The sequence below is a fragment of the Zootoca vivipara genome, chromosome Z1, assembly GCF_965207765.1.
Source record: "Zootoca vivipara chromosome Z1, rZooViv2.hap1.1, whole genome shotgun sequence".
NCBI lineage: Eukaryota > Metazoa > Chordata > Lepidosauria > Squamata > Lacertidae > Zootoca > Zootoca vivipara.
In genome coordinates this window covers 57,956,207-57,983,163 of record NC_142583.1, presented here as the reverse complement: position 1 = coordinate 57,983,163, position 26,957 = coordinate 57,956,207, and the positions used below count along the sequence as shown (strand labels likewise).

Below are 26,957 nucleotides of genomic sequence, written 5' to 3'. Positions count from 1 at the left end.
ATTTTTGAGATTGCATCCCATTACAGCTTTTGCCACTCTTTTGTTGACTATGAGGGCCACTCCGTTTCTTCTACGGGATTCTTGCCCACAGTAGTAGATATGATAGTCATCCGAACTGAATTCGCCCATTCCCTTCCATTTTAGTTCACTGATGCCCAGGATGTCAATATTTATTCTTGCCATCTCATTTTTGACCACATCCAGCTTACCATTATCCATGGTTCTTACATTCCAGGTTCCTATGCAATATTTTTCTTTACAGCATCGGACTTTCCTTTCGCTTCCAGGCATATCCGCAACTGAGCGACCTTTCGGCTTTGGCCCAGCCGCTTCATCAGCTCTGAATCTACTTGTACTTGTCCTCCGCTCTTCCTCAGTAGCATGTTGGACGCCTTCCGACCTGAGGGGCTCATCTTCCAGCGTCATAACTTTTATTTGCCAGTTGTCTTTGTCCATGGAGTTTTCTTGGCAGGGATACTGGAGTGGCTTGCCAGTTCCTTCTCCAGGTGGATCACGTTTGGTCAAAACTCTCCACTATGACCTGTCCATCTTGGGTGGCCCTGCATGGCATAGCTCATAGCTTCTCTGAGTTATTCAAGCCCCTTCGCCACGACAAGGCATTGATCCATGAAGGGGCTGAATAAAGTATACTCTTTTTTATTTTAATGGCAGATGTGTTTTAGTTATAATGAGATTTCTAGGCTCAATCCGAATGAAATGAAACCACTTGAAGGTTGTTGTTATTGGGTTTGTTTGTTTGTTTGTTTTAAAAAAACTTATTGCCCTCTTCTCTGCAGGAGTCACTTAATGAGAAATAGTTTTCAGAGCTCCATAGTTAGAATCTGGAACAATACGATGGGCAAAAGAGGATGACAACCAGGGATAATTAAATACCCTTTAAAAATGGTTCTTTTCACAATGAACCAGTGCCTAAAAATTCCTTCACACAAATTAGCACTTTAGGACATGTCACAAGCATAGCTAAGGAACAGTTCCAATGAATATTAAGTTAATGTGGCCTTCAGGGGATGGTTGCTTGACATGAGGCAGAATACCTTTTTTCCCAGATAAGCCAAAATCGGTTTTGTCGTCTTTCTATATGCTAATTAGCCTTTTGATGGGCTTTTGATGTTCCCAGATATCCGAGGAATACAAGAGTTCTTGGACAAAGTATCTCAGCAGGGAATGGATGTAGCACTGCAGAAAGTAGAGAACAACATCAATAAAATGATCACAGGGCTCTTTGCCACCTTGCGGATTGAAGAGCTGAACCGCTACCGGGATACACTGAGACGAGCCATTCTGGTAATGAACCCATCCACAGCCAAGTCTTTCATTGCAGAGGTAAGTGTAAATGCCAGTTGACTTCTGTCTTCACCTTTAAACTCAGGTTTATTTCTGGAATTTTGTTTTGTTTTGATCAATGGCTTCTGTTCTTTGTTTTTGTTTCAAGAAATCTCTTTACACTTTACACTTTATTCTCACCCCTATATTTTTATTTAGATCTTTTAGCCCTCCATTTTTGGACAATTTCCCCCAAAGTGAGTGGCACTTAGCTGAAATAAAAAATACTACCGTCAGCCTTACAAGACACACAGTGTGGAGCAAGGGATGGGGTAGATGAGAGGAAGATAGGGAGGGAGGGAGAGAGATATTTGATCTTTAAGGGTAGAACTAAGTTGTGAGTTATAAGCAGTGCTCCCCCCCCCCCAGAAAAAAATAGGTGCCAGTTGTTTGTAACAACAACAAAAAAGATGTTGGTACTTGAGTACCCCCTTGAGTACCCCCTGAAAAAGCACTGGGTATAAGTGTGTATTTATATCAAGTTGGGGGCCAGGTGATCTACCTCTGAGCTACAGTGGCAGTACAACTGTTTTACATCACAAAGTCCCAGCATCTCCATATACGGCTGGGGATATTTCTTGTCTGAAACCCTGGAGAGCTGTTGCAAGTCAATGTGGACAATACTGGACTTGATGGACCAGTGATCTGACTATGTTTCTTGCTGATGTTCTTGGATGGGTAGCAGTTAGTAGCTCTTTTTTCCCCTATGGTCTGCAAGTAGTGTTAGAGTGTTCTTTCTTGATAGAAGCACAGAACCATAGAATTGTTGGGCAAAATACGCACCAACTGAGTGGCAACAGCGGCAGGGTCAACGAAATAACAAAGTCGTCTTCAGTATCTTTGCTTGCTTTTATTTATAATTATATACACCACACTCCTCTACTCCATTCCTCTCATTTCTCAATACATCACCACCACACCCATGAACCATTTGGGTAGCTTAAATACAGAATTCAAAATAGTCAATTACCCAATCACATTACAGTAAGCAAACTCTACCTTCAATTATTTAAATTAGCAAAAACTCACAGGTGTGTTAATATTCAGATCAAGGTTACAAACACACATCTCTGTGTAGCACCATTGACCACATCAGTCTTAAAGGAAAAACCTAAAAACCTAACAAGAATTATAGAGTTGGATGGGACTCAAGCATACCTGACAGATGGCCACCCAACATTTCAGGGCCAATGTTCTCCTGTGGCAAGAGACCAGAGTGTGCCACCTTCAGTTCTTCAGTCCCTGGCAACTTTTCCTCATTTCCCCCATTTATTATCTTATTCACAGTAAGCATAGATTTTTAAAAAGCAACAGTTCTAACATAACACATTATTTTTATGGAGTTTGTGTATGTTGTCATCCACAGGAGAATTTCCCTTTACTCTTGGGAGTAAAATATTCAGAAACTGTAAAATAATTTGCTTCAAAACTCATTAGCATTTATGGTTATTGTTTGGCTAATTACCTGCCTGTCTGATTTATTCCTTTACGTTTATTTCACTATTTTTAATTAATTGGCATGTTTCTTTTTTAAATATCCTGGTAAGGTGATATTTTAAAAAGTGGCCCCTTGAGAGTATGTGTCCACAGTCAACATTGTTTAATGAATAGGGAGGGGGGAGAAACACTAACCCTAGCCTTTTTAATTAGGAACAAAGTATTACGACTGCTGCACCTAACTCCTTCCATGGTTCTTGATGAGTGTGGTCCTATACTGAAAGCTACCTATCTACTGAGGGCCAAAATAGCATTAATGAATCATTGAGGCATTATACATACCAGCATGATGTTCACCAAATGATGAGGATGTTTGAATTATGTGCTATGGCCCAGTTTGCCACTGTGAGTTTAGAATTTTTGAACATACAAATAAGCAGGGGACACAGGATTGGACAACTGCAGTGTCACAACAGCCCTGAACTAGGGTTGTCATACTACTGGGATTTACTGGACATATCTGGCACCTGCAGTCGGCAGCAGTGTCTGGGCAGAAATTGGCAAAAAACAAAAAAGGTCCGGGAAAATCCAGGTGTATGGCAGTCCTTGTCCGCAGTGCCAATTTTCCATAGAAAAATCTCAAAAGTTGCATTTTTGACAATTTTTTTTTGCAACAACTTTGCCCCCCCAAATTGAAGGAATAATAGTTGCATCTTAGGAAGCAGTGTGCAAGCTTCTGAAAGGGGGACAGAGCAGAATAGGGGCCAGCAATTTGAATCCAATGTAGCAGCCATGGGAGAAACAGGACCTGCTTGGAGTGTCATCCTAGGAGCCCCTCCACCATACGTTCAGGTTTTATGTATGTGTACATATGTGTCATAAATGATATGTCATAAAAGATATGTCATAAACACACCACAGTCACTGCCGTGCTTCATTTCCAAAGGAAACGCAAACCTGGAGGAAGTGCCAGGATCCCCAGATCTTGCAGTACTATGGAGATTGGGCTGTTGTGTAATAATATACTGATGTGCTAGTATATAAATATATGTGATTCAACTTCTTTTTTTGTTTTAGAAGTAGAACATTATAAATGGTGTGCATTACATTTTATTATGTGTCATTAGTATTCTATGCAGATAGTTTGTTATTCTAACTACATGAAATATGCCAAACGCAATGGAAAATGTAAATACTATAACCCTGCAAAGCATTCTGAATTGTCCCTAATATATGCACGTACACACTACTCCACAAACAAAATGCAAATATACACGGAAAAATCCATAATTTGGAATGGATTAAGGAAAACTCATTTACCCCTTTTCTGCTTTCACCTGACTGGTTGCTTTAAAAAAAAAAAGGATCATTCCACCTGAATATTTTACAAGTATATTTATTAAGCAGTTATTCATTTTTGAAGCTTCCAATAGACTTTGTTTAAATTCTTTAATCTACAGACTGCGGGATCACAGAGAGACATTAAACATTTCAATATTTTGCAAGTTCAAAAGGTGAATGAAGCAAAGTGAGAAAACTTTGCATTGTTAATAGTGGCAATGCCAATCCCAGTTATATATCACTTCAATTTCTCTACTTTGGTACTTAAGAACAAATGAGATTGCCTAGACAAAGGGTAATGCAATAGACACCAGCATTCTCACAAATGCACTGTACAGTTTTTTGTTTTGATCATAAGCAAGGGGCGGGACGAACAGTTTGCATTGGGTCATTTTGGAATCCCGCAATTGTGGCTTGCACCAAATATACATCTCTATCACCACATTAAGAATCACTGAGTTACTCCACTTACCACACATTGCTAAAGGCTCTTTTCTGCACCGAATGCTACATTCATTTACTGTGAAGTCAGCTTTCTTGTCATAGCTTGCAAAGCAGTGTGCATCAGTAAACTGCCTGGTGTCAGCACAAGGTAGAGTCTGGCAATTATCTGGAACCTGACAGGGCCCACCACCACAAATGCTAACATCCACTGGGCCAGGTAATCCCTTTTAAAATATGCTCCAGTGCTCAGAGGAAGACTGGTAGGTGGCCAAGGCAGACCTCCACCTTGTTGATGGCTTCTTTGATGGGTCATGACTTGGCTTGCTTAGTGACTCAGCCATTCAGGCTGGCCTGGACATGGAAAGACTGGTTTGGCCTGTATTTTACTATGCTCAACCCAGTGTCTGGCACCCAGGAATTAGAAGGGGAGTTTTTACATATTTTGGAAGCCTCCCAGAGTAGTAGGGACAACCCAGTCAAATGCATGGGGTACAAATAATAAAATGATTGTTATTATAAATACCCCACAAACTTATAACAATATTTTGCAGCTATTGCATTGGAAGGAAGACCAAACACACTATAATTCCTGCTTCTCTTATAATACAGATTAAAACAAAAAGGCAACTCCTTAACAATTGAGCTCTTTTTTTAAATAACCATTTCTATTGCAATGCACCCAGAGTGGTGTTGATGACACCTCTGGAAGTGCTTGGCTCAATTCCCTGCTTATCACACAGGGATTGTGCAGTCAGGTTTTAATTGTTTTGATTCTAAAGGTTACCGTCTGCCAGATCCAACAGATGGACAGAATAGGGTCCAGCAATAAGTCCAGCAAAGGCTTGGAAAATCAGTAACCAGGGATCTCAGAGCATAGGCCAAAAAAACAGGGAGAAGGATGTAAGAGAGCCGAATGGAAGCAAGATGTAATGCAGAGCAATGTGGAACATTGCTTGGCTTCTTGTCTCATCCTTCTGGTATAGCCCACACCACAAATGACTGGAAAAAAACCCAACAAAGTTTGCTTAAAAACATATTGTGCAGTCCAATTACTGTGCCATTCTGAACACCATGCATCTCCAACAGACTGCTTGCCAGCAATAACTTCCTTTGATGATCTCATGTGTTGCATTTTAAGTACATGAAGATGGTAGGTAGCCATTGATCTCAGTTACAAGTCAAAATTGTCACTGGCATTCAAAGGGCACACTGCTTCTGACAGTGGAGCTAGTGCATTGCCATCAGAACTAGTAGCCACTGATAGCCTTATATGTTATTAATTTATCAAATCCTCTTTTAAAGCCATCCAAATTGGTGGCCATCACTACTCATGGCTATCATCTACTTTAGAAGCATATCTGCTTCTAAGTAGATATATAATTCTAAGCACATATGCTTAGGCTTGCACTGGATAGCTTACTCTGAGTCTAAAGCAATTCTCATTAGGTCCTGTAGGGCTTAATCTTTATGAAATAGAAATGAGAGAGAAACATATATATATTTGTGTGTGTGTGCATGCGTGCATGCTTGCGTGCGCGTATGCGGAAGAGGTAGAAGACAGGGAAGAACAGGATTCTCTCTCTCTCTCTCTCTCTCTCTCTCTCTCTCTCTCTCTCTCTCTCTCTCTCTCTCTCTCTTGTGTGTGTGTACATGTGCTCACCTTGCCAACTTCCATAGGCCTACTTGAATTCATATATTTTTCACATTGATTGTGCTGTGTTCTGAAAAGAAAATTAAACAACCCTAAACACTCACTGAATTAGTGTGATTGCAGCCATACTGGTTTTAAGAAGGCTGAAAACAGATGTTTCCTGCTCACCATTCCACTTCGTTTTTACTGCTCTTTCCTTCCTTAAACCTTTTGACATGTTCCTCGGGGAAGGGTTGAGTTTTCTCATTAATAACACTTACACAACCTATATACATGTTCTGCTGTACTTCCTTGACAAAGAGTGCTACCCTTTTCAGCAGTGTTCGAAACTCCCATTGTTCTAGGCACATTTTGTGTCAGGGAATTTCATTAGTGCGTGCAGTTTCTGAGCTCTGGGCTCAGTACTGCGCCTATGATTTCAGATTAAAACCGCAGAATGGAAGGGAAGGAGGACCTTTTTCTGCCTCCCCACTGCCAGCTACTCTGAAGACTGGAGAAGAGACTCTCTTAAGAATATTATGAGGGTGGGCAGGAGAAGGACTAGACCATGTGAAAGATGAACATAATATTTTAGCTAAAGTTCATTCATTTTCAGCTTTGTATTCTTGTTATAAAAAAGCATGCCTAGGCATTCTGTTGGTTTAAGGTGCTATGTAGCACCTAGCTTTCATATCTCAGTTTCTAACACTGCTTTTCAGAGTCTATTGGCAGCACCAGTAACTTATTCCAGTATAAGCAACCCAGTGCAATATGCTCTATTATATAATATCCTTGCTAGTAATAAATGAATGTTTTTTTATTGGCTGGGTTTTGCGGCTCTGTGAGGAGGACTCTACTGTCTTCACGATATCTGCAATTGAGCTTAAGGCTTAAAAGGATCACTTTGCAATATCTCTCAAATTCCTCCTTTAACCACCACACTGAACAGGTTGGCACTCCTTGCTTTAAGGAAGCAGGAAAAATCCTCTGTCAAACACTTTCCTATCTGTCGGAAAAAATTATCCTGATCGTGGATTTGTATTCTGATCTGTATTTCTTCTGCTGCTCCTTGTATAGTCCAGACTAAATTCATTGCTGATAAATTGGTTGTTAAGGGCACAGCAGCAGTGATTTCTCACCTCTATGAGCCTGCAAGAAAAAACCAAGGACAATTCCCAAATGGTGTGCTGGGCGTTCATTAAATAATCCCCATGGGCCTAAAACACTGATCTGCAGATAAAGCAGAAATAAACTTCAGATTTGAGTCCACCTACCAAGGTGTATTGTTACAGCAAGCAGTGAAGCATTTTCTGAAATAGGCCCTTCACTGAGGATCTTAATTTACAGGTTAGTCCACATGAAGGCATGTGGTTCTTGAAGTACCTTGGTCCCAAGCCACAAAGGGCTTTAAAAATAAAATAAAAACAGTACTTTCAATTGAGCCCAGAAGTCGATTCAGAGCCACAAATGTAATATGATCAAAACATCCAATCCCAGTTAATAATCTAACAGTTGCATTCTGCACTTACTTCAATTTTCAAACCATCTTCAAAGGCATCTCCAAGTTACATACATTATAGTAGCCTAACTTGGAAATTATCAGAGCATGGCTAATTTAGGACAGGCTAACTCTGTCCTGGTAAAATTTCAGCTTTCACACCAGCCTAATTGTAAATGGCACTTTGTGCCACAGAAGACATTGCAACACAAATGACATGCCAGGCTGTGAACTTGCTACTCCAACTTCCCTTAGCCTCAGGCAGCATGGACAGTGATCAAGGATTATGGGATGTGTAATTCAACAGCATCTGGAGCCACCCCAGTTTTGGAGAGAGTGCAACTTCATCCAGCACAGGATGAACATCACTCCCTTGAGCAGATGAACCTCCATATTGTCTGACATGTTCTGGTTTGGGGATGTTAAATGGCAAAATGGCATCGGGGAGAAGTTCCAAAAGCTTAAAATCACTATTTGGGTTTGTTCCCAAATATTTTTGTCCCCCCAAATTTTTGGGTCTTCCTTTTTTGAAATATGGCAATCCAAGCATGAGTAGAACCATCTCTCTTGATTGTTTCTCAGCTATTGCTATTCAGAGGCATTCTGCCTCCAATACTGGAGGTAAAATATATAACTATTGTGACTATTAGTGTTGATCACCGTATTCTCCATGAATTTATTCAATCCATTTGTAAAATTAAATTGCTGGACATGTTCAGCAACACGTGTTGCCAACTAACAGAAGCCCACATTCCGTCCAGCTTCCCCACCCCCTCTTTTTGGAGCTTCTTTTCATTAGGCCTACAAGAACTACAGCTCCTGTCCTAAAGCTAAACAAAACAATTAAGTACAGAGACAAGATGTTTGCTTGCAATCCATCACTGGATAAACATCTGGCTAGACATGTTCTTCTGTGCAATATTCTACTTCTGAGATGATTCTGTCCTAGGGCCAATCCATGCATTTCATTGCTGCAGTGGAATGGAAAAAGCTTTGTCCATAGATGATGTCAATATTACTTGAAGGCTTAAAAGCATTCGCTTGGGAAGGACCTACCTTGTTTGTCCTACCCACGTGGTTCTTTTATCTCTGCTTTATTGGCGCAATGTGGGAAACAGCAGTGATAACATGCCTTGGTAACATATTAATTGAGTTCTAGATCCTCTTTTGTTCTTTGGTTCTCCGTTATTTCTTCCTTTGTCCATAACATCAACACCGTAATGTTTCCTAAAGATGTCCTGGGTTAATGTGGGAACTAATGATTCGTCTGCGGGGGAAATGGCAAGAATTTAGCTCCCCACCCACCACTAATCTGAGAACTGAGAACAATTAATTGAAACTCAGAGCTTTCCCCCTATCTCCTTAGAAGGTTGGCGTGTTTATATTTATTTGTTTAAATGATGTATAGCCCACCCTTCATCAGTGCTGTTACTAGATGCATGCATGCATACAACAGAGTGCAATATAAAATTGTCTTTTGCAAGTTATCAATAAAAGAAAAACCAGTTCTCAAAAACATGTGGAAACAAAGACAAATTAAGCCTGCTAAACACAGAAGGCTAAAACAGCCACTCATTAAAAAGCTCAAAAGCCTGGGTAAATATGTGGGCTGTCATATGGTGCCAAAATAACAACAATGTCAATACCTGACATAATGACATTCTACAGAGAGGGTGCCTCCACAGAGCCTCCCCTAACAGGTGAATGAGAAGTGCTCTTTCTTATCTTAAAACTTGAGAACACTGATATGGGAGAGGTGCTTCTTCATTTATTCATGTGTGACTGGGGGAAAGACCCCATTAGGGTGCCACCCTCCCCACTCCAGATAACCCATAGGCGGTAGCTTTAGACCATCTTCCAATTTTGCCCACACAGGTTCTTTTTCCATGTCTTCATAGGAACTAACCATTCCATCAGTTACATATTTATTATTATGCAAAATACAACTGCCAGGGCAGGTCTGCATGCACTCCTTTGATCAGTGCAGTGACAGCCCTTTTCCAAACCATTTCCCCAGTCTTAATTCATATCTGCAATTTCATGTTGTTTAACAAACCAGAAAATACATGCACCAATATATGATGCATGAATTTGCTCTCAAAGAGCCAATATCAGATTGTGGGACAGTTTAGAGCGGGGATTGTGAACAAGTGGCATTCCAGGTTTTGCTGGACTCCAACTCCCATCATGTCTGACCATTGGCCATGCTGGCTGGGTCTGGTGGAGGGCACCATGTTTGCTACCCCTGATTTGGATGATGAAAATTTTTATGTGTGGGATGTTTAAATCCAGTCACCACACTGATTTTTGATTCAGATAACAGCCCTATTCCTTGTAGATACATTTAGGGTTTTTTTTAATAGAAGATAGATAGATATAGATAGATAGATAGATAGATAGATAGATAGATAGATAGATAGTAGGTAGGTAGGTAGATGGATAGATAGATAGAATTCACATATATCCTAGTTTAGCTTCTAGTTTAGAAATTAGCCACTACTGCTCACTGTGTGAGAGGTTCATGCTATCTAAAAGATCTGGGTTCTTTTGAAAGTTGCATGCAAATGAAGCATTTTAAATGCACTGGTGGGGTCACCTGTGGCTTAATTTGCTTTTGAAATACCAAATGCAAGCAGCAGTATTTAGGGGAGGTTGTTAAACCTAGTGACTTCCAACTCTGTATATATTAGGTCATGCACTAACCACAATATTTGGTTCACACCCAAATTCATTGCTTCGGAAAAAAAGCCCACCTTGGTCTGAGGTGCTGCGCACACTGCCTGATTTCACTTGGTACCCATTGAAGCCCACTTCATTTCCACCAATTAATGCTTGGGAAATTTTTTAAATGGCCTTAACTCCCCTGCTTTTAACAGAAGTGGATGAAATTTGTAAGAATACTATCCCTTTGAAAGATAATTTCATGGGTATGTCTTAAAATATGAGAAACAGGGTGTGTGTGTATATATATATATATATATACCCTGTTTCTCATATTTTAAGACATACCCATAAAATAAGCCATAGCAGGATTTTTAAGTATTCAAGGAATATAAGCCATACCCCGAAAATAAGACATAGTGATAGGTGCAGCAGCAATGCTGGCTGTGGCAGCAGGAGGAGGAAACAAATAAGACATCCCTTGAAAATAAGCCATAGTGTGTTTTTTGAGGAAAAAATAAATATAAGACGTGTCTTATAATATGAGAAACACGGTATATATATATATATATATATATATATATATATATATATATATACACACACACACACACACACACACACACACACACACACATACAGTGGTACCTCTACTTACGAATTTAATGCTTTCCGAACACACATTTGTAAGTCGAAAAAAATTGTAAGTCGAATCCCATAGGAATGCATTGGGAGAAAAAAAATGTAAGTCGAAGCAACCCTATCTAAAAATTTGTAAGTAGAAAAAATCCTATCTAAACCACATCCAAGATGGCGGACGGAGCTCCATTTGTAAGTAGAAAAATTTGTAAGTAGAGTTATTTGTAAGTAGAGGTACCACTGTATAGGCAGATTTAGATAAAATCTGCAGGTAAGGCTCTCTCTGAGGGCATGAATCCTGTCAAATTTCAGAAGGATAGGTTTTCCTACAAGGACAGCCATTACAGGGTGTTTTTTTTAAAAAATGAATCACTTAAGTATCCCCTTGTGTTTTGTGGCCAATAGGTCTAAAAATTGGTCTGGGTAAGAAACCTGTCAAATCGTTGGGAAATAGGTCTAAGAACTTTTGTTTCAGGTACTCTTTAAAGTTGATTTTGTTGGATGAACTAAAATGGATTTGCTTTTTGAGTAAAATCATTCCAGTTGATTATATGTTTCAATCACAAAAAAGCTCTCCCTCTGCTCTTTTTTGCCATGCTAGTGTTACTTTTGCTTTCAGCAGTCACTTATCTGCAGCATTTTTTTTAAAGTGTGTGGATCACTATGGCACCACAAAGTGCTTCAGGACCCCAGCTTCAACTTGTTGTTGTTGTTGTTTAGTCGTTTAGTCGTGTCCGACTCTTCGTGACCCCATGGACCAGAGCACGCCAGGCACTCCTGTCTTGCACTGCCTCCCGCAGTTTGGTCAAACTCATGTTCGTAGCTTCGAGAACACTGTCCAACCATCTTGTCCTCTGTCGTCCCCTTCTCCTAGTGCCCTCAATCTTTCCCAACATCAGGGTCTTTTCCAAACATCAGGGTCTTTTCCAACCAGCTTCAACTTACTCCTATGAAAAAGTCCTGCTTTACCTCTGAAAAGCCAGAAATCCCTCCAAGGCATCCTGTTTCACCTGAAAATTTGTTCACATCTAACAACCCCCCCCCAAAAAAAATACCTACTTTTAATTCATGTTAGTGGTGTCACACTCTCTTGACACTATTCCACGTGAGTTTATCTAAACAAAATTGTCAAGAAGTTAAAGCATTATGACAGGACAGTGAAACCTCAAACTGAAATTTAAAAATGTTCAATGCTAGAGGCAAACAATTTTTTAAAAAAGAAACAAAAACAAGGAAGCAACCCAAATTCAAGTTTTGTCCAGTTACAATCAATACGTTGATGAAAGCAACAAGCTCCAATTTAAGCCCAGACTTTCAAAAATAATATAGTTGGCATTTTGGAGATGCTCAAAGGAATGAAAGCCTTTCATGTGTGATCTCCTTAGTACAAAGTTCATGTTTGAAATGCCCAGATATGTATGAACAAAGAAAGATAATGTATCCCAAGAGTCCATCCAGCTTTCACAACAAGATACATTTCTCCCTTAAATAAACACTATAGGGCTGACATTTGAAGTAGTGGAAGGTGGGCGTGTCTTAGGTGCAATGGGTTATTGAATACAGAAACACAACTGGTTAAAGCACACAATGTTGTCCAAAAAGAGTTGAATGGTATTTTAAAACCATGAAATATTGTAAGCAGCTGCAGGACCAAAGAGTGAAGAAGGTTGGGAAGCTGAGGATCCCTCAGCTTGTCCATTCTGTCAGCTTGGGTGATATCTGGGTGCCAAACCAGCCCGGCATTAGTTGCTTCTGTGGTTGGACAGGAGGGCTGAAGCTGGCAGTTCTTCTCTGGCTTGGATTTTCATTCCACCTGAAGAAGAATTTATGGGAATGTAAGGGATGTGGATTAGGATATATTATTAGATAGATCCTATCCAAGCTTGTGTTAGCAAGCTTCCAATATCAGCAGAGTGACATTCCCCTTTTGTGCGCAGCAAAGCATGTGCGTTAGATTCGCTAGAATCTCTATAACAATATTACACTTTATAGTTCAATATTACACTTCCTGGCAAAGGTCCCCTTTGTCCCTCTTAAAAGAAATACACAACACAGTGTTTATAAAATAAGATAGAGTTTACTTACAGATTCATCCTGAGTTACAGCATAATCTCAGAAAGGCAGGCTTGCTTAGAAAAGTTACAAGTATATATACATCTAGAGACTACTTAGTAAAGTAAGACTCCATTTGGTCTCACTCTTGGCTGCAGGCCTAGAGTGAGAACCATGCTAACTAGAGATTCTCTGAAGATGTGTCCTCATCGAGGGAGGAAGTAGCTAAGAGAGAGAGTGATTGCAGGCTAGGGCTTTTGTCTAATCCAACTCATTTGCATGTCTGAGGGAACAGGAACTGACCTGTAGTCAGGTGTCCCTCCAGGTGAGTTCCTGTTAGTGGACACTCTAGGAACTGTTGTGACTTGTCTGCCCCAGTGTTCCATCCCACAGAATTTAGGTGTTATGCTTTCCTGTCTGTTGAAGTGGGCTTTAACAATACTGTAGCCCCTGCGGTTCTTTCCCAAGCCTGGCTTGTAAAAACTTTGCTGGCATCTCCAGAGACCATAGCAAACATGAGCCAGTTAATACATGCAGTAGAATTAAGTGCTAAAGCTTAGCATGGTCTGTAACAGATGGCAAGCTGCTGTAAGGTGGGGATGGGGGAGAGAAAAACCAACTCTTCACACATATTAAAATTGTGCACTTGGGAGAAAACCAAGCATCACTCTATTCCCTGGCATACTTCTTTATGTTCATGGGGAGTTGTTTGGTGTTTTTCTCCCTTTGTGGTAGGAGTAATTGACCTCCTGCTTGTAACCTGAAATGGTACAGGCCAAGGAAAACTTTAGCATTTGATCCTGTTGATAGTATGAACTGGCTTTCAGAGGATAAACAGAGCTAAGGATTACAAGCAGTTCTACAGGGGAGGCTTCAATACTATGACCCCTTCATTCCAAATCCATTTCACATCAGTGTTGACCAGAAAGAGAGAAGAATGAAATCTGGAGAGCACCTGGGGTGTAAAACCAATTACCCAGCACAACCTCTGGTCACACCTGAAAAACATGAATGGAGTCACTGTAAAACATCCTGCTCAACTCTGCTGCATCCCACAGAGGAGCAAACAGCACCTCACTGATGAAGCATATCAAGGACTGCTAAAATATCCAAAACTCAGCATGGACACCTCACAGCTATCCATTTTCAGGTGGAGATCATCGGGCAAAAGTAATTGCATTCCTCATGGTCAAAGGCAAACCAATAGAGAGCTGAGAACTTAAAGGAGTCTTTGTGTTACCAGAGTGATTTAAGCATACACACACACCAAGTTATTTACTGGTTTAGGCCAAAAATAAGAAATAGTTTGTCAGGACCATTCTGAATTCTGGTTTAAGTCTTCTAAATACTCTACCACTCTTTGCCTTCCGTTATATAAGCAATGCCAACGCGGTGAACTGGTAGTGTGGGTGGGTTAATATTTTGTTAGTGGAATGGGTAGCAAGTTCCAGTATGAACAGGGAAATTCCATCATCGTAATATCATAACTTTTAAACCACTCATGTAGCCACAGTAGAGAGTAAGACCCACTGAGCACAGTGAGGTTTCTTATGAGTATGTTGTTGTTTAGTCGTTCAGTCGTATGCGACTCTTCGTGACCCCATGGACCAGAGCATGCCAGGCACTCCTGTCTTCCACTGCCTCCCGCAGTTTGGTCAGACTCATGTTGGTGGCTTCGAGAACACTGTCCAACCATCTCGTCCTCTGTCGTCCCGTTCTCCTTATGCCCTCAATCTTTTCCAACATCAGGGTTTATGAGTATACATGCATATTATTCTGCTGCCCATGACTAGCTTAATTCTTTTAATTTCAGAAAAGCTTACTTTGGTGCAAAGACCTCAGCTATTGTAGCTTCTGTAGACAATGTCTTTTAAGTGCAGCAGAAATAATACAGGACAATCATTATTAGACAAGTTAATAACAGAAGAACAGGCTCAGGCTGACAAGTGGGATAGAATTTGAATAACACCAGCAGCAAACAAACGCTGCTGAATAACCAAGATCCTCTTTGGAGTTATCTGGAGCCTTCATTTCTTGTTGTCCGATTTCTCTCTATTTCCCTTTGTTCCAACAAGACTAGATTTTGCTAGAATATTTTCAGCCTGAACTTGTAGCATCTTTTCATTTTCCTCTGAAAGCGCTGAGCCTCACTTGAGACCAAACCTCTTCTGAAATTAAAAGAATTAAACTAGTCATGGGCAGCAGAATAATATGCATGTATACTCATAAGAAACTTCACTGTGCTCAGCGGGTCTTACTCTCTAGAAAGTTTGTTTAGAATGGAAGACTTACCATGACTTGCAAACTCTTCAGACAGAGCTTAAGAGAGGTAAACTGCATGGAAGGACTGTTAAGACATCTATCCACCACCACCTTTTGTTGAATCGAGCTGAGCTGTTAAGGCTATCCAAGGTGCTAAGAAGACATCAGAACAGTATATGTATATACAGTACTTAAGTCAATACATTGCAACAATAAGCAAAAGGTCGGATTGATCCTCCACAAAGGCACTGACCTGGTGGAATGCTCTGTCCCAGGGCCTTGCGGGATCTGATCTCCTTCCGCAGGGCCTGTAAGACAGAGTTATTCCACCTGGCCTTCAATTTAACCTAAGCTTCCATTCATTTTCCCCCTCCGCTGGTGATGCTATACTGATGTTGTGTTTTATGCTGTTTTTAAGTTGTTTTAATCAATGTTTTTATTTTTGTTGTTAGCCGCCCTGAGCCCAGTTTTTAAACTGGGAAGAGTGGGGTATAAATAAAAAATTATTGTTATTATTATTATTATTATTATATTTCAGCAATTTAAAAACAGGCTAGGTTATTTAACATTCTGTCTTTTCCGTGATTTTTTTAAGCCCTATAGGCAGTGGAGGTAACTATTAACCTAATAAATCTATTTTAATTTTTTTTAAAAAAAATAGAAAAATACACTATTGTGTTTTTGTGTTTTGTTTTAAAAACAACTGTGGTGTAAAAGAAACTGTGTGAATCAATTATTAGAATCATTTTCATCCGAGACTAATTTCTGAAAATTGAGGAAGTGGCCAATGATGACATGACACACATGGTTGCAACTTGGAGATAAAGCAACTATGGCTTCTCCCACCCATTTTCACCAGTATTTTTCTCCAATTGCTTGCCTAGTTTGCCGTAAGAAACAAGATATGCCACATGTTAGGGAGGGGAGGATGGAGAAAAGGACTGGTGAGAAAAGGTGGGGAATGCCTCATCTCTTGACTCAGCAGCAGTTTTAAGGCTGATGGAAATCTCCTGGTAGCAATCTGGCAATCTGTCCTGTTCTTGCAAGCCATGAGTTGTGTAGCTAGATTCCCTATCACACCCATGAGGCTGTGCTGAGGTCTAACAAAGCAACAGCAGGTTGCTGCCTGGCAGAATCAGAAAAGAGTAGGAGTTGAATGGAAGGAGTTGCTGCACCAGCAACAGCCAGGCAGCAACTATATGGTTTTACAACTGCCCCTACTGCCTCACTCCATTCTGGATCATCAGCAGGTGAATTTGCCATAATACACATCAGCCACTGCTTCCTTGTCTCAATAAGAGCTCAGATATAGGAGGCCTTATTCTGTGCCTTCTAAACTAGGCTTCAGCTCTGGCTCATTGTTGACTCTGTTACAAGTGATGGAGGAGAGCCTGGTGTCTAGAGCTGGGCTGGTTCCAGTCAAGGGGCGTTGGTTTCCCTAATTTTGCAGAATCACAGAAATCTGGGATGGCAGGCTCTCAGTATCCTAAATATATCAGACGCAGCCCAACTTGGTCCTAGTATGTGTTAAGGTACCAGTGTGATTCTCTTCCTCCTATGAAATCCCATCTTACTCTAGGTCCAAATACAGAATGGTCCTGACCTCCAGAGAAGATCTTGATAAAGATCTCAATATTCTGATGTAATAAGTTGCTCCTCACATATTGAGGCATGTCTATACTACAAACCTATATGAGTTTTGTGTTGCCACATTAACACCATGTTTTCCCCAAAGAGAGTTGTAGTTTGATGGAGTGCTGATTCCCACCCCCCTCTTAGGCACCCCTAGCCCCTCTTGCCCTTTTAGTATTGTAGATGCAAGGTCATTTTCATCTGCTGGCAGCCTTGACAATGCAACTTTGTGGACCTGCTTGATGGACTTGGTTGACTTCTATGCCCCCCCCTGAGTGAGCAGGGGTTGATACTGCCCCCCCCTCTTTTCACCTGCCCTCATGAGGCAGCAAAGGCTAGGCACTTACTCACTTAAGTACCGGTAGTCCAAAACCATGCAAGGGGGACAGCATTCATAGTTAGCCAAGGTAGCTGTTTTCTTCTTTTCAGCTACGCCTGCATCAGTGTTGTTTGGCTATCGTAAGACACAGGGACCTAGGTAGCTGGCAGACAGCATTAGCCCTGTGGGGAAGTGACCTGGGGGACAGATGAGGTAGAAGAAAAATCTTCTACCTATTGCTCCTATGAAGTTATGCTCTTTTGAATCTTTGATAATCTGCAAATCATCTAGAAAATTTGTGAAGGGCAGAAGACTGCCATCTAACTGATTCACCTTGGAAGATGACAGTAGTATGTATTACATTTTTCACTAAGGGAACAGAGATTGTGTTACCGCATGATACAGATGGTGTCACACAGGAGATGTCTGTTAGAACTCAGAACTGAAGCTAGATTGCTTTAACATATCTTCTAATGTAAGACAGCTTGTCACTGTTTCTGATTTTGCAACAAACCAAAGTACTGTGTGCGTGTGGCAGGCATGCACACAGGAACGTGCAGGCATGCTGTCATTCATCTGAAATCAATGACTTGGCCTATGTTTTATCATCATCTCAAAGCAAAGGTTATAAAATTACTATATCCAGGGCTTCCATCTGTATGTTCAGTAACAATGGAGTACTTACAAGTGCTATCATTGTGAGTCACTTCCATAATAGAAAAGCTCTTCCTTAATTTCAGTAAGGAAGCAGAAAGAAAGATTAACATATCAAGCAGGGTATATTACCTGTCAGAGTGAAGGAGCGAATGGTGGAATTCAATTCTGCAGTACAGAATGGCATTGCCTGGAAGGAATGTTCCCCCCTGCTAATGCATAAAAAAAGCAGCAGTACCCACTCTACTGATTTATGCAACCTTCCCCAACCTGGTGCCCCCCCCTCCCTCGTCGTTCTGATCTACAATATGCTCCGGCCAGCGTGGCTAATAGTCAGGGATAATGGGAGTTGTAGCCCCAAATGTCTGGAGGGCACCAGGTTGGGCAAAGCTAATGGGATGGATTATGTTCATCATTTATAGCAATATTTTTTTTTTCAGATGCAGGATGATAACAAAGGCAGCTGGAAACCTCACACAATGAACTGTGTGGGTATATTTAACAGTGATGTTACCACAATGACAATATTGTTTTCTGCTTAACAGCACGATCCCCCTGATTAGATAGTTTGTAGAAGACTGCAGCCTACAAAGATAGAAAATCTGAAGGGGGGGGGCGGGGAGAACCCAGATCCAGACTTTGTATGAACAAAGAACAGCTTCTAAGTTGGCTGTTCGGCTATTGAGCAATAGTAGCCCCGAAAACTCTTTGAACAGGAAAGGAGGTGCCATTAATCAGTCTAAAAGCTTGCCATCATGTTGATTGCCAAAATCATAGAGTTTCTCCACCAAGACAACAAAAGCCTTTCACCATTGTCAGTAGTGGAGGGTGGGGTGGGGTGGTGGCTGTTACCTGACCTCACAGCAGAGTCACAACCCTTGCAGGGATGGAAAGTGGGAGGGGCAAGGCAGTAGAGAACTCAGTACTGTACAAATGCACTAGCAGGAGGAACATTTTACAGTGGTACCTTGGTTTACGAACTTAATCCGTTCCGGAAGTCCATTCTTAAACCAAAGCGTTCTTAAACCAAGGTGTGCTTTCCCATAGCAGTGGGGGACTCTATTTACAAATGGAACAAACTCAACAGGAAGCGAAACATGTTCTTATTGCAAGGCAAAATTCACAAACCAAAACGCCTACTTCCGGGTTTGCAGCGTTCTTAATCCAAGTTTTTCAGCACAATACCTTGATTTTGGCTGTTCACTGTATATTTAAGAGAGTTTTCCAACCACATGTTTTTTTCATTTGCAGTGGATTTAGGTCATCTTATGGCCTGGTAACTTTTGAATTCACTTTCACAAAAGGCATTGACGGCTACCAACTTGGATGGCATTAAAAGAGATTTGGACAAATTCATGGAGGATAAGGCTAGCGGTGGCTACCAACCAGAGGTGCTGGATTGTCCCCAAGATTAGGGAAGCTGGCATGCATTGTGTCTGTGTTCCACCATGCATATGCCACATGACATCACACACATCTCCCAATGCCATGCAGGCCAGTGTGACCTTGCGCCAGGCCACACCGATCCCTATGGCATCTCCTGACACCATGCAGGCTGCTTCAGCCTTCTGAAATGTTGTGCTGGGCCCCTTCAAACAAATGTTGAGGGGTCTGAAAGAACGTCCACTCCCTAGAGTTGGCACACCTGCTTCTAACCTTGATGGCTGTGTTCAATCTCCACTGTTGAAGGCAAAATGCTTCTGAATATCAGTTACTGGAAACCACAGTAGGGGAGAGTGTTGTTACTTTTGGGCTTCCCAGAGGAATCTGGTTTCCCGCTGTGAGGACGGGGTGGTGGATTAGATGGCCCATTGGCCTGATTCAGCTGGCTTTTATGCATGGGCATAGCTAGCTGCTCCGGCACCCGGAACGGCGAGGTGATCTGCCCACGGGGGCCGGCTAGCCACCCATGGGGGTGCCACGGTGATCTGCCCAGGGGCAGAAGCAAACCCCACACTGCCGTTTCGAGCAGCGCAGGGCCCCAAGCCACCATGTCACTCCCAGGAGAGTGGCTCGGGCACGCTGCAGGCCATGCCCCACGGTAAGTGACAGCAGTGTGCCATTTTGTCACCCCATCAGGGATGACACCCGAGGTGGACAGCAGCCCCGCTCCCCCTTCCTATGCCCTTGCTCTTATGTTTTTAACTGGTTGAACAAACATCACATGTCCCACATAATGTATAGCTCTAGCCTAAGTATCAAGGTGCTCCATACGTTTTCCCTCCCAGTACCCAATAGTCATTTGCTTTAAGAAGCCAACGTGTTTTCCGCCCTTCTCACTGCACCGACATTAACTTGTGCTGATGGGCCTAAGCTGTTTGCAAAGGAAACAGCTTTGGAAGTGTGGGAGGAAGAAAGAAAGGCAGTACCTATTCAGAAAAGCTTCGGATGAATCTAAATCAGCTTCAAAGCTTCAGAGAACACAAGCCATGCCCTATAGTTTAAGCCTTGAAAAAATTATAAAGTAGGTAAATTGGATTTTAATGGAAATTTCAGCAAAGGGCTTATATTCCCAAGCACCAATATAATATCTGAATTGTAGTAGAATCCACAAGAGATTTGCTGACTTTAAAAATTCAACACCTTTTTATGCCATTGAGCAAAAAACTAATTTACGTTTTTTTTAAAAAAAAAAACTATCGCATAAATAACAAAATTAGATTTTACCCTCTGTTGAGTGGCACTACCCTACATTGGCAAAGATGAAGCCACTAGAGAAACATGCCACAGTTGCTGTTCTTCAAGGTAAAGAACTAGCTTTTACAGGCGTTGTGCTAAATGGAGATATTAGAAGCTGAGTAAATGTTAATATCAGGGATATCTCCTACAGTGGTACCTCGGGTTGGGAACCCGATCCGTTCCAGGGTGCCGTTCATACCCCGAAAAGTCTGCAACCTGAGCGGCGCTTTTGTGCACGTGCAAAAGCGTGATAGAGCACTTCTGCACATGCGTGAAGTGCACAGAACGCTTCTGTGCATGCACAGGTGGCAAAACCTGGAAGTAAACACTTCTGGGTCCCCCACATTCGTAACCTGGAAAAACACAACCCGCAGCGGATGCAACATGAGGTATGACTGTACTCTGAAATGGCTACAGTACTTAACAATGCTACAATCTACACAGTCCTTTCAGGACCAGACCAGGGATGCCTCGAGCATCAGGGCCCCTGATAACAAGCAATGTGAGCAGAACTCATGTTTGCCCCAGTCCTGTAAATGACTGTGGCTCTCACTTTGGACAAAAGATGAAGAAAATTATCTCCAGGTGAATGATTTTCTTCCCCATGCCAGAAATGGATTAGACTCTAATTCCCAGCATCCTCAGTTGGAAGGAAATGACAGGACACCATTCCCCCTGATGAAGAATGTCCTCAGGTGTCTTCTGTCTCTTTGGGGACAGCACATACAACACCACATTTCTCCTGGAAATGCTGGTCCTTGTAATCCCAGTCTAATCCTTGGAATGAAAGGCCCTTCAGGGGAATCTGTGGAAAGGCAGGGGAAGGTGAAAGTGGCAGCTGCAAACACTTCCCAAGCTCCTTCAAGGGAGTTGCAAGCATGCTCTTGGAAAGGCGCCTGCTTTCAGGGTTACACACAAGGATGTTAAATGTATGGGGAAATCTCTACTGGATTAGAACCAAAGACCAACCCCAGGCATCCCCAAACTTCGGCCCTCCAGATGTTTTGGACTACAATTCCCATCTTCCCCAACCACTGGTCCTGTTAGCTAGGGATCATGGGAGTTGTAGGCCAAAACATCTGGAGGGCTGCAGTTTGGGGATGCCTGACCAACCCTGTCCAGCATCCTGTTCTCACAGTGGCCAGTCAGATGTCTTGGAGGACTCCGCAAGTAGGATGTGAGTAAAACTGCACCCTCCCTAGTAACTAGCATTCAGAGGCATATGCTGCCTTTGTCATAGGAGCTAATAAAGCCATTAATCCAACAGCACAATTAGCAGCAATGGTAATAGCAAGTATTATTCTCTAAGAAAGGGAAGCCATTTTTGTCAACTTTCAGGGGTAAAAGGTACCCCTGATCATTAGGTCCAGTCGTGACCGACTCTGGGGTTGCGCGCTCATCTCGCATTATTGGCCAAGGGAGCCAGCGTATAGCTTCCAGGTGATGTGGCCAGCATGACAAAGCCACTTCTGGCTAACCAGAGCAGCACACGGAGACGCCGTTTACTTTCCTGCTGTAGCGGTTCCTATTTATCTACTTGCATTTTGACGTGCTTTCAAACTGCTAGGTTGGCAGGAGCTGGGACCAAGCAATGGGAGTTTTGTCAACTTTCAGGGTTAAGAGCACTGAATTCTAGTAACGTCCAGTAGGGGCAGTAGAATTTGTAAGACAAAGCAGCAGAGACTGCTTATGCTCTTGTTTTTCTTTTTAAAAACTTGAAGCTGCTTATTTTCATTTTACCCTAAATGTAATGTCTGGGACTGTTGGCATTAACTTTTAAAGGCTGTAGACTCCTCCCGTAGCGGTTTCACACACGACACAGCAACAAACCCAGGTTTCCCACAAAGTGTGCACTCAGTGGAAAAATGTATCTACGGTAATCCTGACTTTATGATGAGGTTCACTGTATGATGCACGTTTTCAAATACCTGTTTGTCACTTGTACACATTAAATTTGTATGTCTAATTTTAGGAATCTTAGGTATACACTAGGGGAAAAAATGCACGAGGGGGCCCTAGCACTGTCAAAGAAAGAAGACTTTCCTTCAGTCTTATTTCAGCTCTCTAATAGATATAAACAAAGCGCCTTCTATTTTTTGAAAAGGATAAATTGCAGAAACATTTCCTTTGCACACAAATGCAAATCAAACACAAAGTCAAAAGAATAAAAGTGTCAGAAAACCTGGAGAGAAACTACTATTAAATGTTCTGAAGGAACTACCAGTATGGCAAGGGCACCTGCTGAATTGTAAATATCAGAGTTCATCTTGTAAAACACGGCATATTCCTGGTCAAGTTATATTCTTCACATTTCCACACAACATACCATTCGACTACAGCTTTAATAACCTCTCTTAAAAAATACAACTGTGAAAGGAGCGTTTTGCCCTCCTGCCATAAGTAGGAAATTTAGGAGGTACAGCTCAGGCATTTATCGGCACATAATGCACTTATCCGCAAGGCAATCTTCCTTTCCTTAGGAGTCTGCATACTTTAAGAACTTACATACATCATAAAAAAACCTGGCAGTCTTCAACTGCTTCTGCTTCCTGAACATCGTAGTCTGAATCAGCAAACACAATTTCAAAATGCTTTTCATACTTAAAAAGAAAAAAAATCCTAGTTCAGGAATAATGTGACATTTACCTAGTGAATCCCTCCTGAGTCAGGTGGGGTCCTTGTTTCCATGTTTGTTTTTGGTCAAGACTTGTTAAGAGTATTGATTCAAGCCAGCATCTTTCCAAGTCCTACATCTTTCCCCCTTAACTGAAATAAGTTACCAGTTTTAAATATGTTTGTGTTGTGAATATTGGCAGTTATGCCATAGAGAGGGATGTTGAGAGGCTTTTTTATGCTTTAAAAATTGGTTCAGAACTGGCAAATCAAAGAAAAGCTGTGTTAATAAGACCTGAGCCCTGCAAAGGTTTGTCTGGTTCCTTCAATTAATATGTAAACTTTCACTTTTCTCATCTCTAAACTTTCTGGTTACGTGCTCCTGTCCTCAGCCCATTGTCTGCCATAGGGATAAGCAAAATCAACAGAGTCACATTACCTTCTTAAGACCCACTCATACCTGGAGGAAGCCCTGGTTCCAGGACTCTCTGAGAAAGAGGGGATACAGTCAGAAACATTGCTGTTGGTATGTCTACTGAGCTTTCTGCGATTGTAGCAGCGGTTGGCATGCCCCACTCCCACCAGTAAAGAAAATCTGTGCCAGCTGGGACACACCTCTGCCCCATCCAAGCCCTTTCTAGCCAGTGGATTTGAGATTTAGGTCACTCTGTAACTGAAGTCTGCTTGTGGACTAGACATGTCCACAAACATAGCCTTATTCAAGCATTCCCCTGAACCTGTGAATGTTGAAAAGGTGGTTGAGGCACCACGCACACATCCCCATGAATGCAGATCCCTCTTTAGACTGTTGTGTGTTTAGCTCAAAGACCTGCAGAGGCTTTCTGCTGGATATGCTTGCAAACCTCCCAGCAATTGGAAACCCATATAAGGCAGAGTTTCTGATCATGAGGAGGTTTCTAAGCCTGTTCAGTAGAGCATCCGTAGAAACCGTCTGCAGACCTGTGCAGGTTTAAATGGCAGTCTGTGCACCCAATGATGTTGGGGTGGGTCCTGGATACACTACCCTGCCCACGCCTCCATTTTTAGCCCTTGTTTGTTCAGTCAAAAGACCGAAGAGGGTTCTTATCCTGTCCTTTCACTAATTGCCTCCTCTTCCAATCTCCCTATCCAGAAATTGAACTTCTACAATTCCCAGTGCAGCAAGTCCACAAACAGATCATATGTGTTTTTTTGGTTTTTGCCTAGGAGCCATTGCTGCCCTTTCTTTCTTCTTTATAATATTTATTGTGGATGGACCTCAACTCCAGTTGCCTTGCAAGTAGGTTATGTGTAAGTTTTATATTATGCCAAGAACCCTATGAACAGTTTCAGGAGCCCTAGAAAGGCTTTCTATTTTCATAACCAATAAATGGTTCTTTCATTCCCACCCATTTATTTAAGTGCTTTAGCAAAGCGCTTCCCAGCTTGCTTTTGTTGCTTTTATTGTAGGTGCTAGGAGTGGTTAAGGAAGTACTTGAGAATGTTGGAGCCTCTTTGCAGAATTACTTTTTAATGGCCAGTTTCCTTCTGCTACTAAAACACACAGGCTCTGAATTTTTTTTCTTTTTTTTTTCTTCAACTGATAAATTGTGAAGTGTTAAAATTGTATCGAAAAGTAATTAAAGGTAAACAGCTTTTCACAGAAGAGGAAAGAAAACACTTGAAGGTTCAATTTGCCTTCACTGTTTTGAGAACTAACCACTCAATTAAAATATGCAGCAACTTTTTCTTCAACAGGTGAAACATGAAACATGTCTGGTTTTACTAGGTACAAGCATCACACCTTTCCCTTCCCTAATCCACATTAGGGCGATTTTTAAAATTAAGCAAATCCTGATCTCCTGACAGTCAGCCCCTACTTGGCATCCACCATACTGTTTTTCCCACAACACAGGAAGCTGACACTGTGCTTGTTGCATTGTGGGGGGAAAGAAAATGGTGTGCCAGAGAGCAGATAGTTGGCAATGCATCTGCAAGCCCATTTTGAACACGTGTGTGGTGGTGGCGACAGTGTCTGTTGCCTGTAGCAAAAGAGAGATGGAAACTTTAAAGGGAGCTCTTGGGGCACTTCACAGCTAAAAACAGTTTTCAAACATCACTTGGCAGGTTGAGAGGAGTGCAGAACCCTGAATATAACTATGTTCTGATCTGCACCTTAGAGACCAAATAATGTTGGTTCTTTGATTTACCAGGGTTCTGAAATGACTGGGCAGCTGCATGCTGACAGTTCATAGAGGAGGGTAGCAACAGAGTTGGTGGGGCAAGCACAATCCCCTTTACCTCCTCCTTCATGCAACGTTAATCGCATGGAGAAGCAAATGTATGTAGAAAGCTTATGTATCATTTGAATCAGAACCTTGGACAGTTCTTTGCTCCCTCCAAAATGAGGGATGCTGTTATTCTGTTGGATTACCGATGCCAGTTTTAATTAAAAATAGGAGTTAAGTAAAAATGCTAACTGCTTTGTTACTCTCGGAAAGGTTTTAATTTATACCACACTATATCATCAAATTGAAATGAAGGCTATGTGTGCTAGTGTTCTAATTTGACAGTAAAATCTTCTCACAAAAGCCCTGGTTCTCAAACTTCCAGTCCACAGGGCATCCTTTCCACTTTGATTTCCTGCCAAGGAATCTATTTGCATTTGCCACAGAATCTCTGTGCATGGCATAGGGCCTTGAGGGATATTTTATGGAGTGCTCCCAGTATGTGCAGGGTTGAGACCAGGCCTGTTGGGTTTACTTCTTGCTCCACAAGTGTGAACTCTGGGGTGTGAACAAAAAGGAGCCTCAAGGCCAAACCTGAATCTGGCATTGTGAATAGCAGTCATTGGGGATGATTCAGACTGAGACCATGGTGGGGCAAAGGGTTAAAGTCTCCCTCACTCCTCACCATGGTCCTGTTCTGGCTCAAATCTCCCCAGATGTTTGGTAAATAAAAATCACCAAAGCAAGGCCAACTACGTGAAACTAACATGTCAAGTTTGAACCTAATTTAATATTTGGATATAATATCCTGCTACTGATCCTTGTTTACTCCATGCATTTCCACAGTAACACCCATAACCAAAATACATGATGTGACTGTGGCATTTCACCTCTAGAGGGCCTAGAAGGGGTTAAGTTGCCAGGGAGGGAAACGACCAATGGGAGCTCTCCAGCCAGAAGCAGAGTGTATATAGAGAGAAGCAGGCAGGCGGGAGATAAGAGAGTTGAGGGAGAGTTAGATGAGAAGAGAGTGATATAGTTGAGAGGAGCTGGTGTGAAGATAAGAGCTGGTTAATATTGTGGTGGCTGTTAAATAGTGAGATAGACAGGATATAGTGTTATGAGCTTAGTGATAATTGTTATTAGTTATATTTAGAGGTAATAGGCCGGTAATTCATATTTAGAGGTATTAGGCCGGTATAGGAACCATCTGTGATTTTGAAAACCGTTTAAGATTGGTACAGTAACCATTACGCATAAGAACATTCAATAAACCATCTTGTTTTATTTTACTATATCCTTGTCTGAGGTGTGTGAGTGATTGAGAGTATTTGTTTGTCGTTGGCACATCACCAATAGACTGTCAAACGTCCGGGGGTGATGTGCAGGTCAGTGTGACCGCGACAGTGACATTATCAAACTTTTGCATTTCCTACCTAAGAAGGGTCATATCTCAGTGCCGGAGCATCTGCCTTGTGTGCAGAATTCTCTAATCCCCAGCATCTTTGTGTAGGGGTGGAAATGTTTCCAGTCTGAAACCCTGGA

General features: G+C 41.7%; 1 protein-coding gene across 1 annotated transcript in view; it reads left to right on the top strand.

Annotated features, from left to right (window-relative positions):
- The window catches only part of GRID2 (glutamate ionotropic receptor delta type subunit 2), a 368,933-nt gene that overhangs the window by 17,302 nt on the left and 324,674 nt on the right, over positions 1-26,957 (top strand). Inside the window, exon 2 of the mRNA XM_088660515.1 lies at positions 1,139-1,344. Coding sequence (XP_088516641.1) covers positions 1,139-1,344 — 206 coding nt within the window. The remainder of the gene's footprint in view (positions 1-1,138; positions 1,345-26,957) is intronic.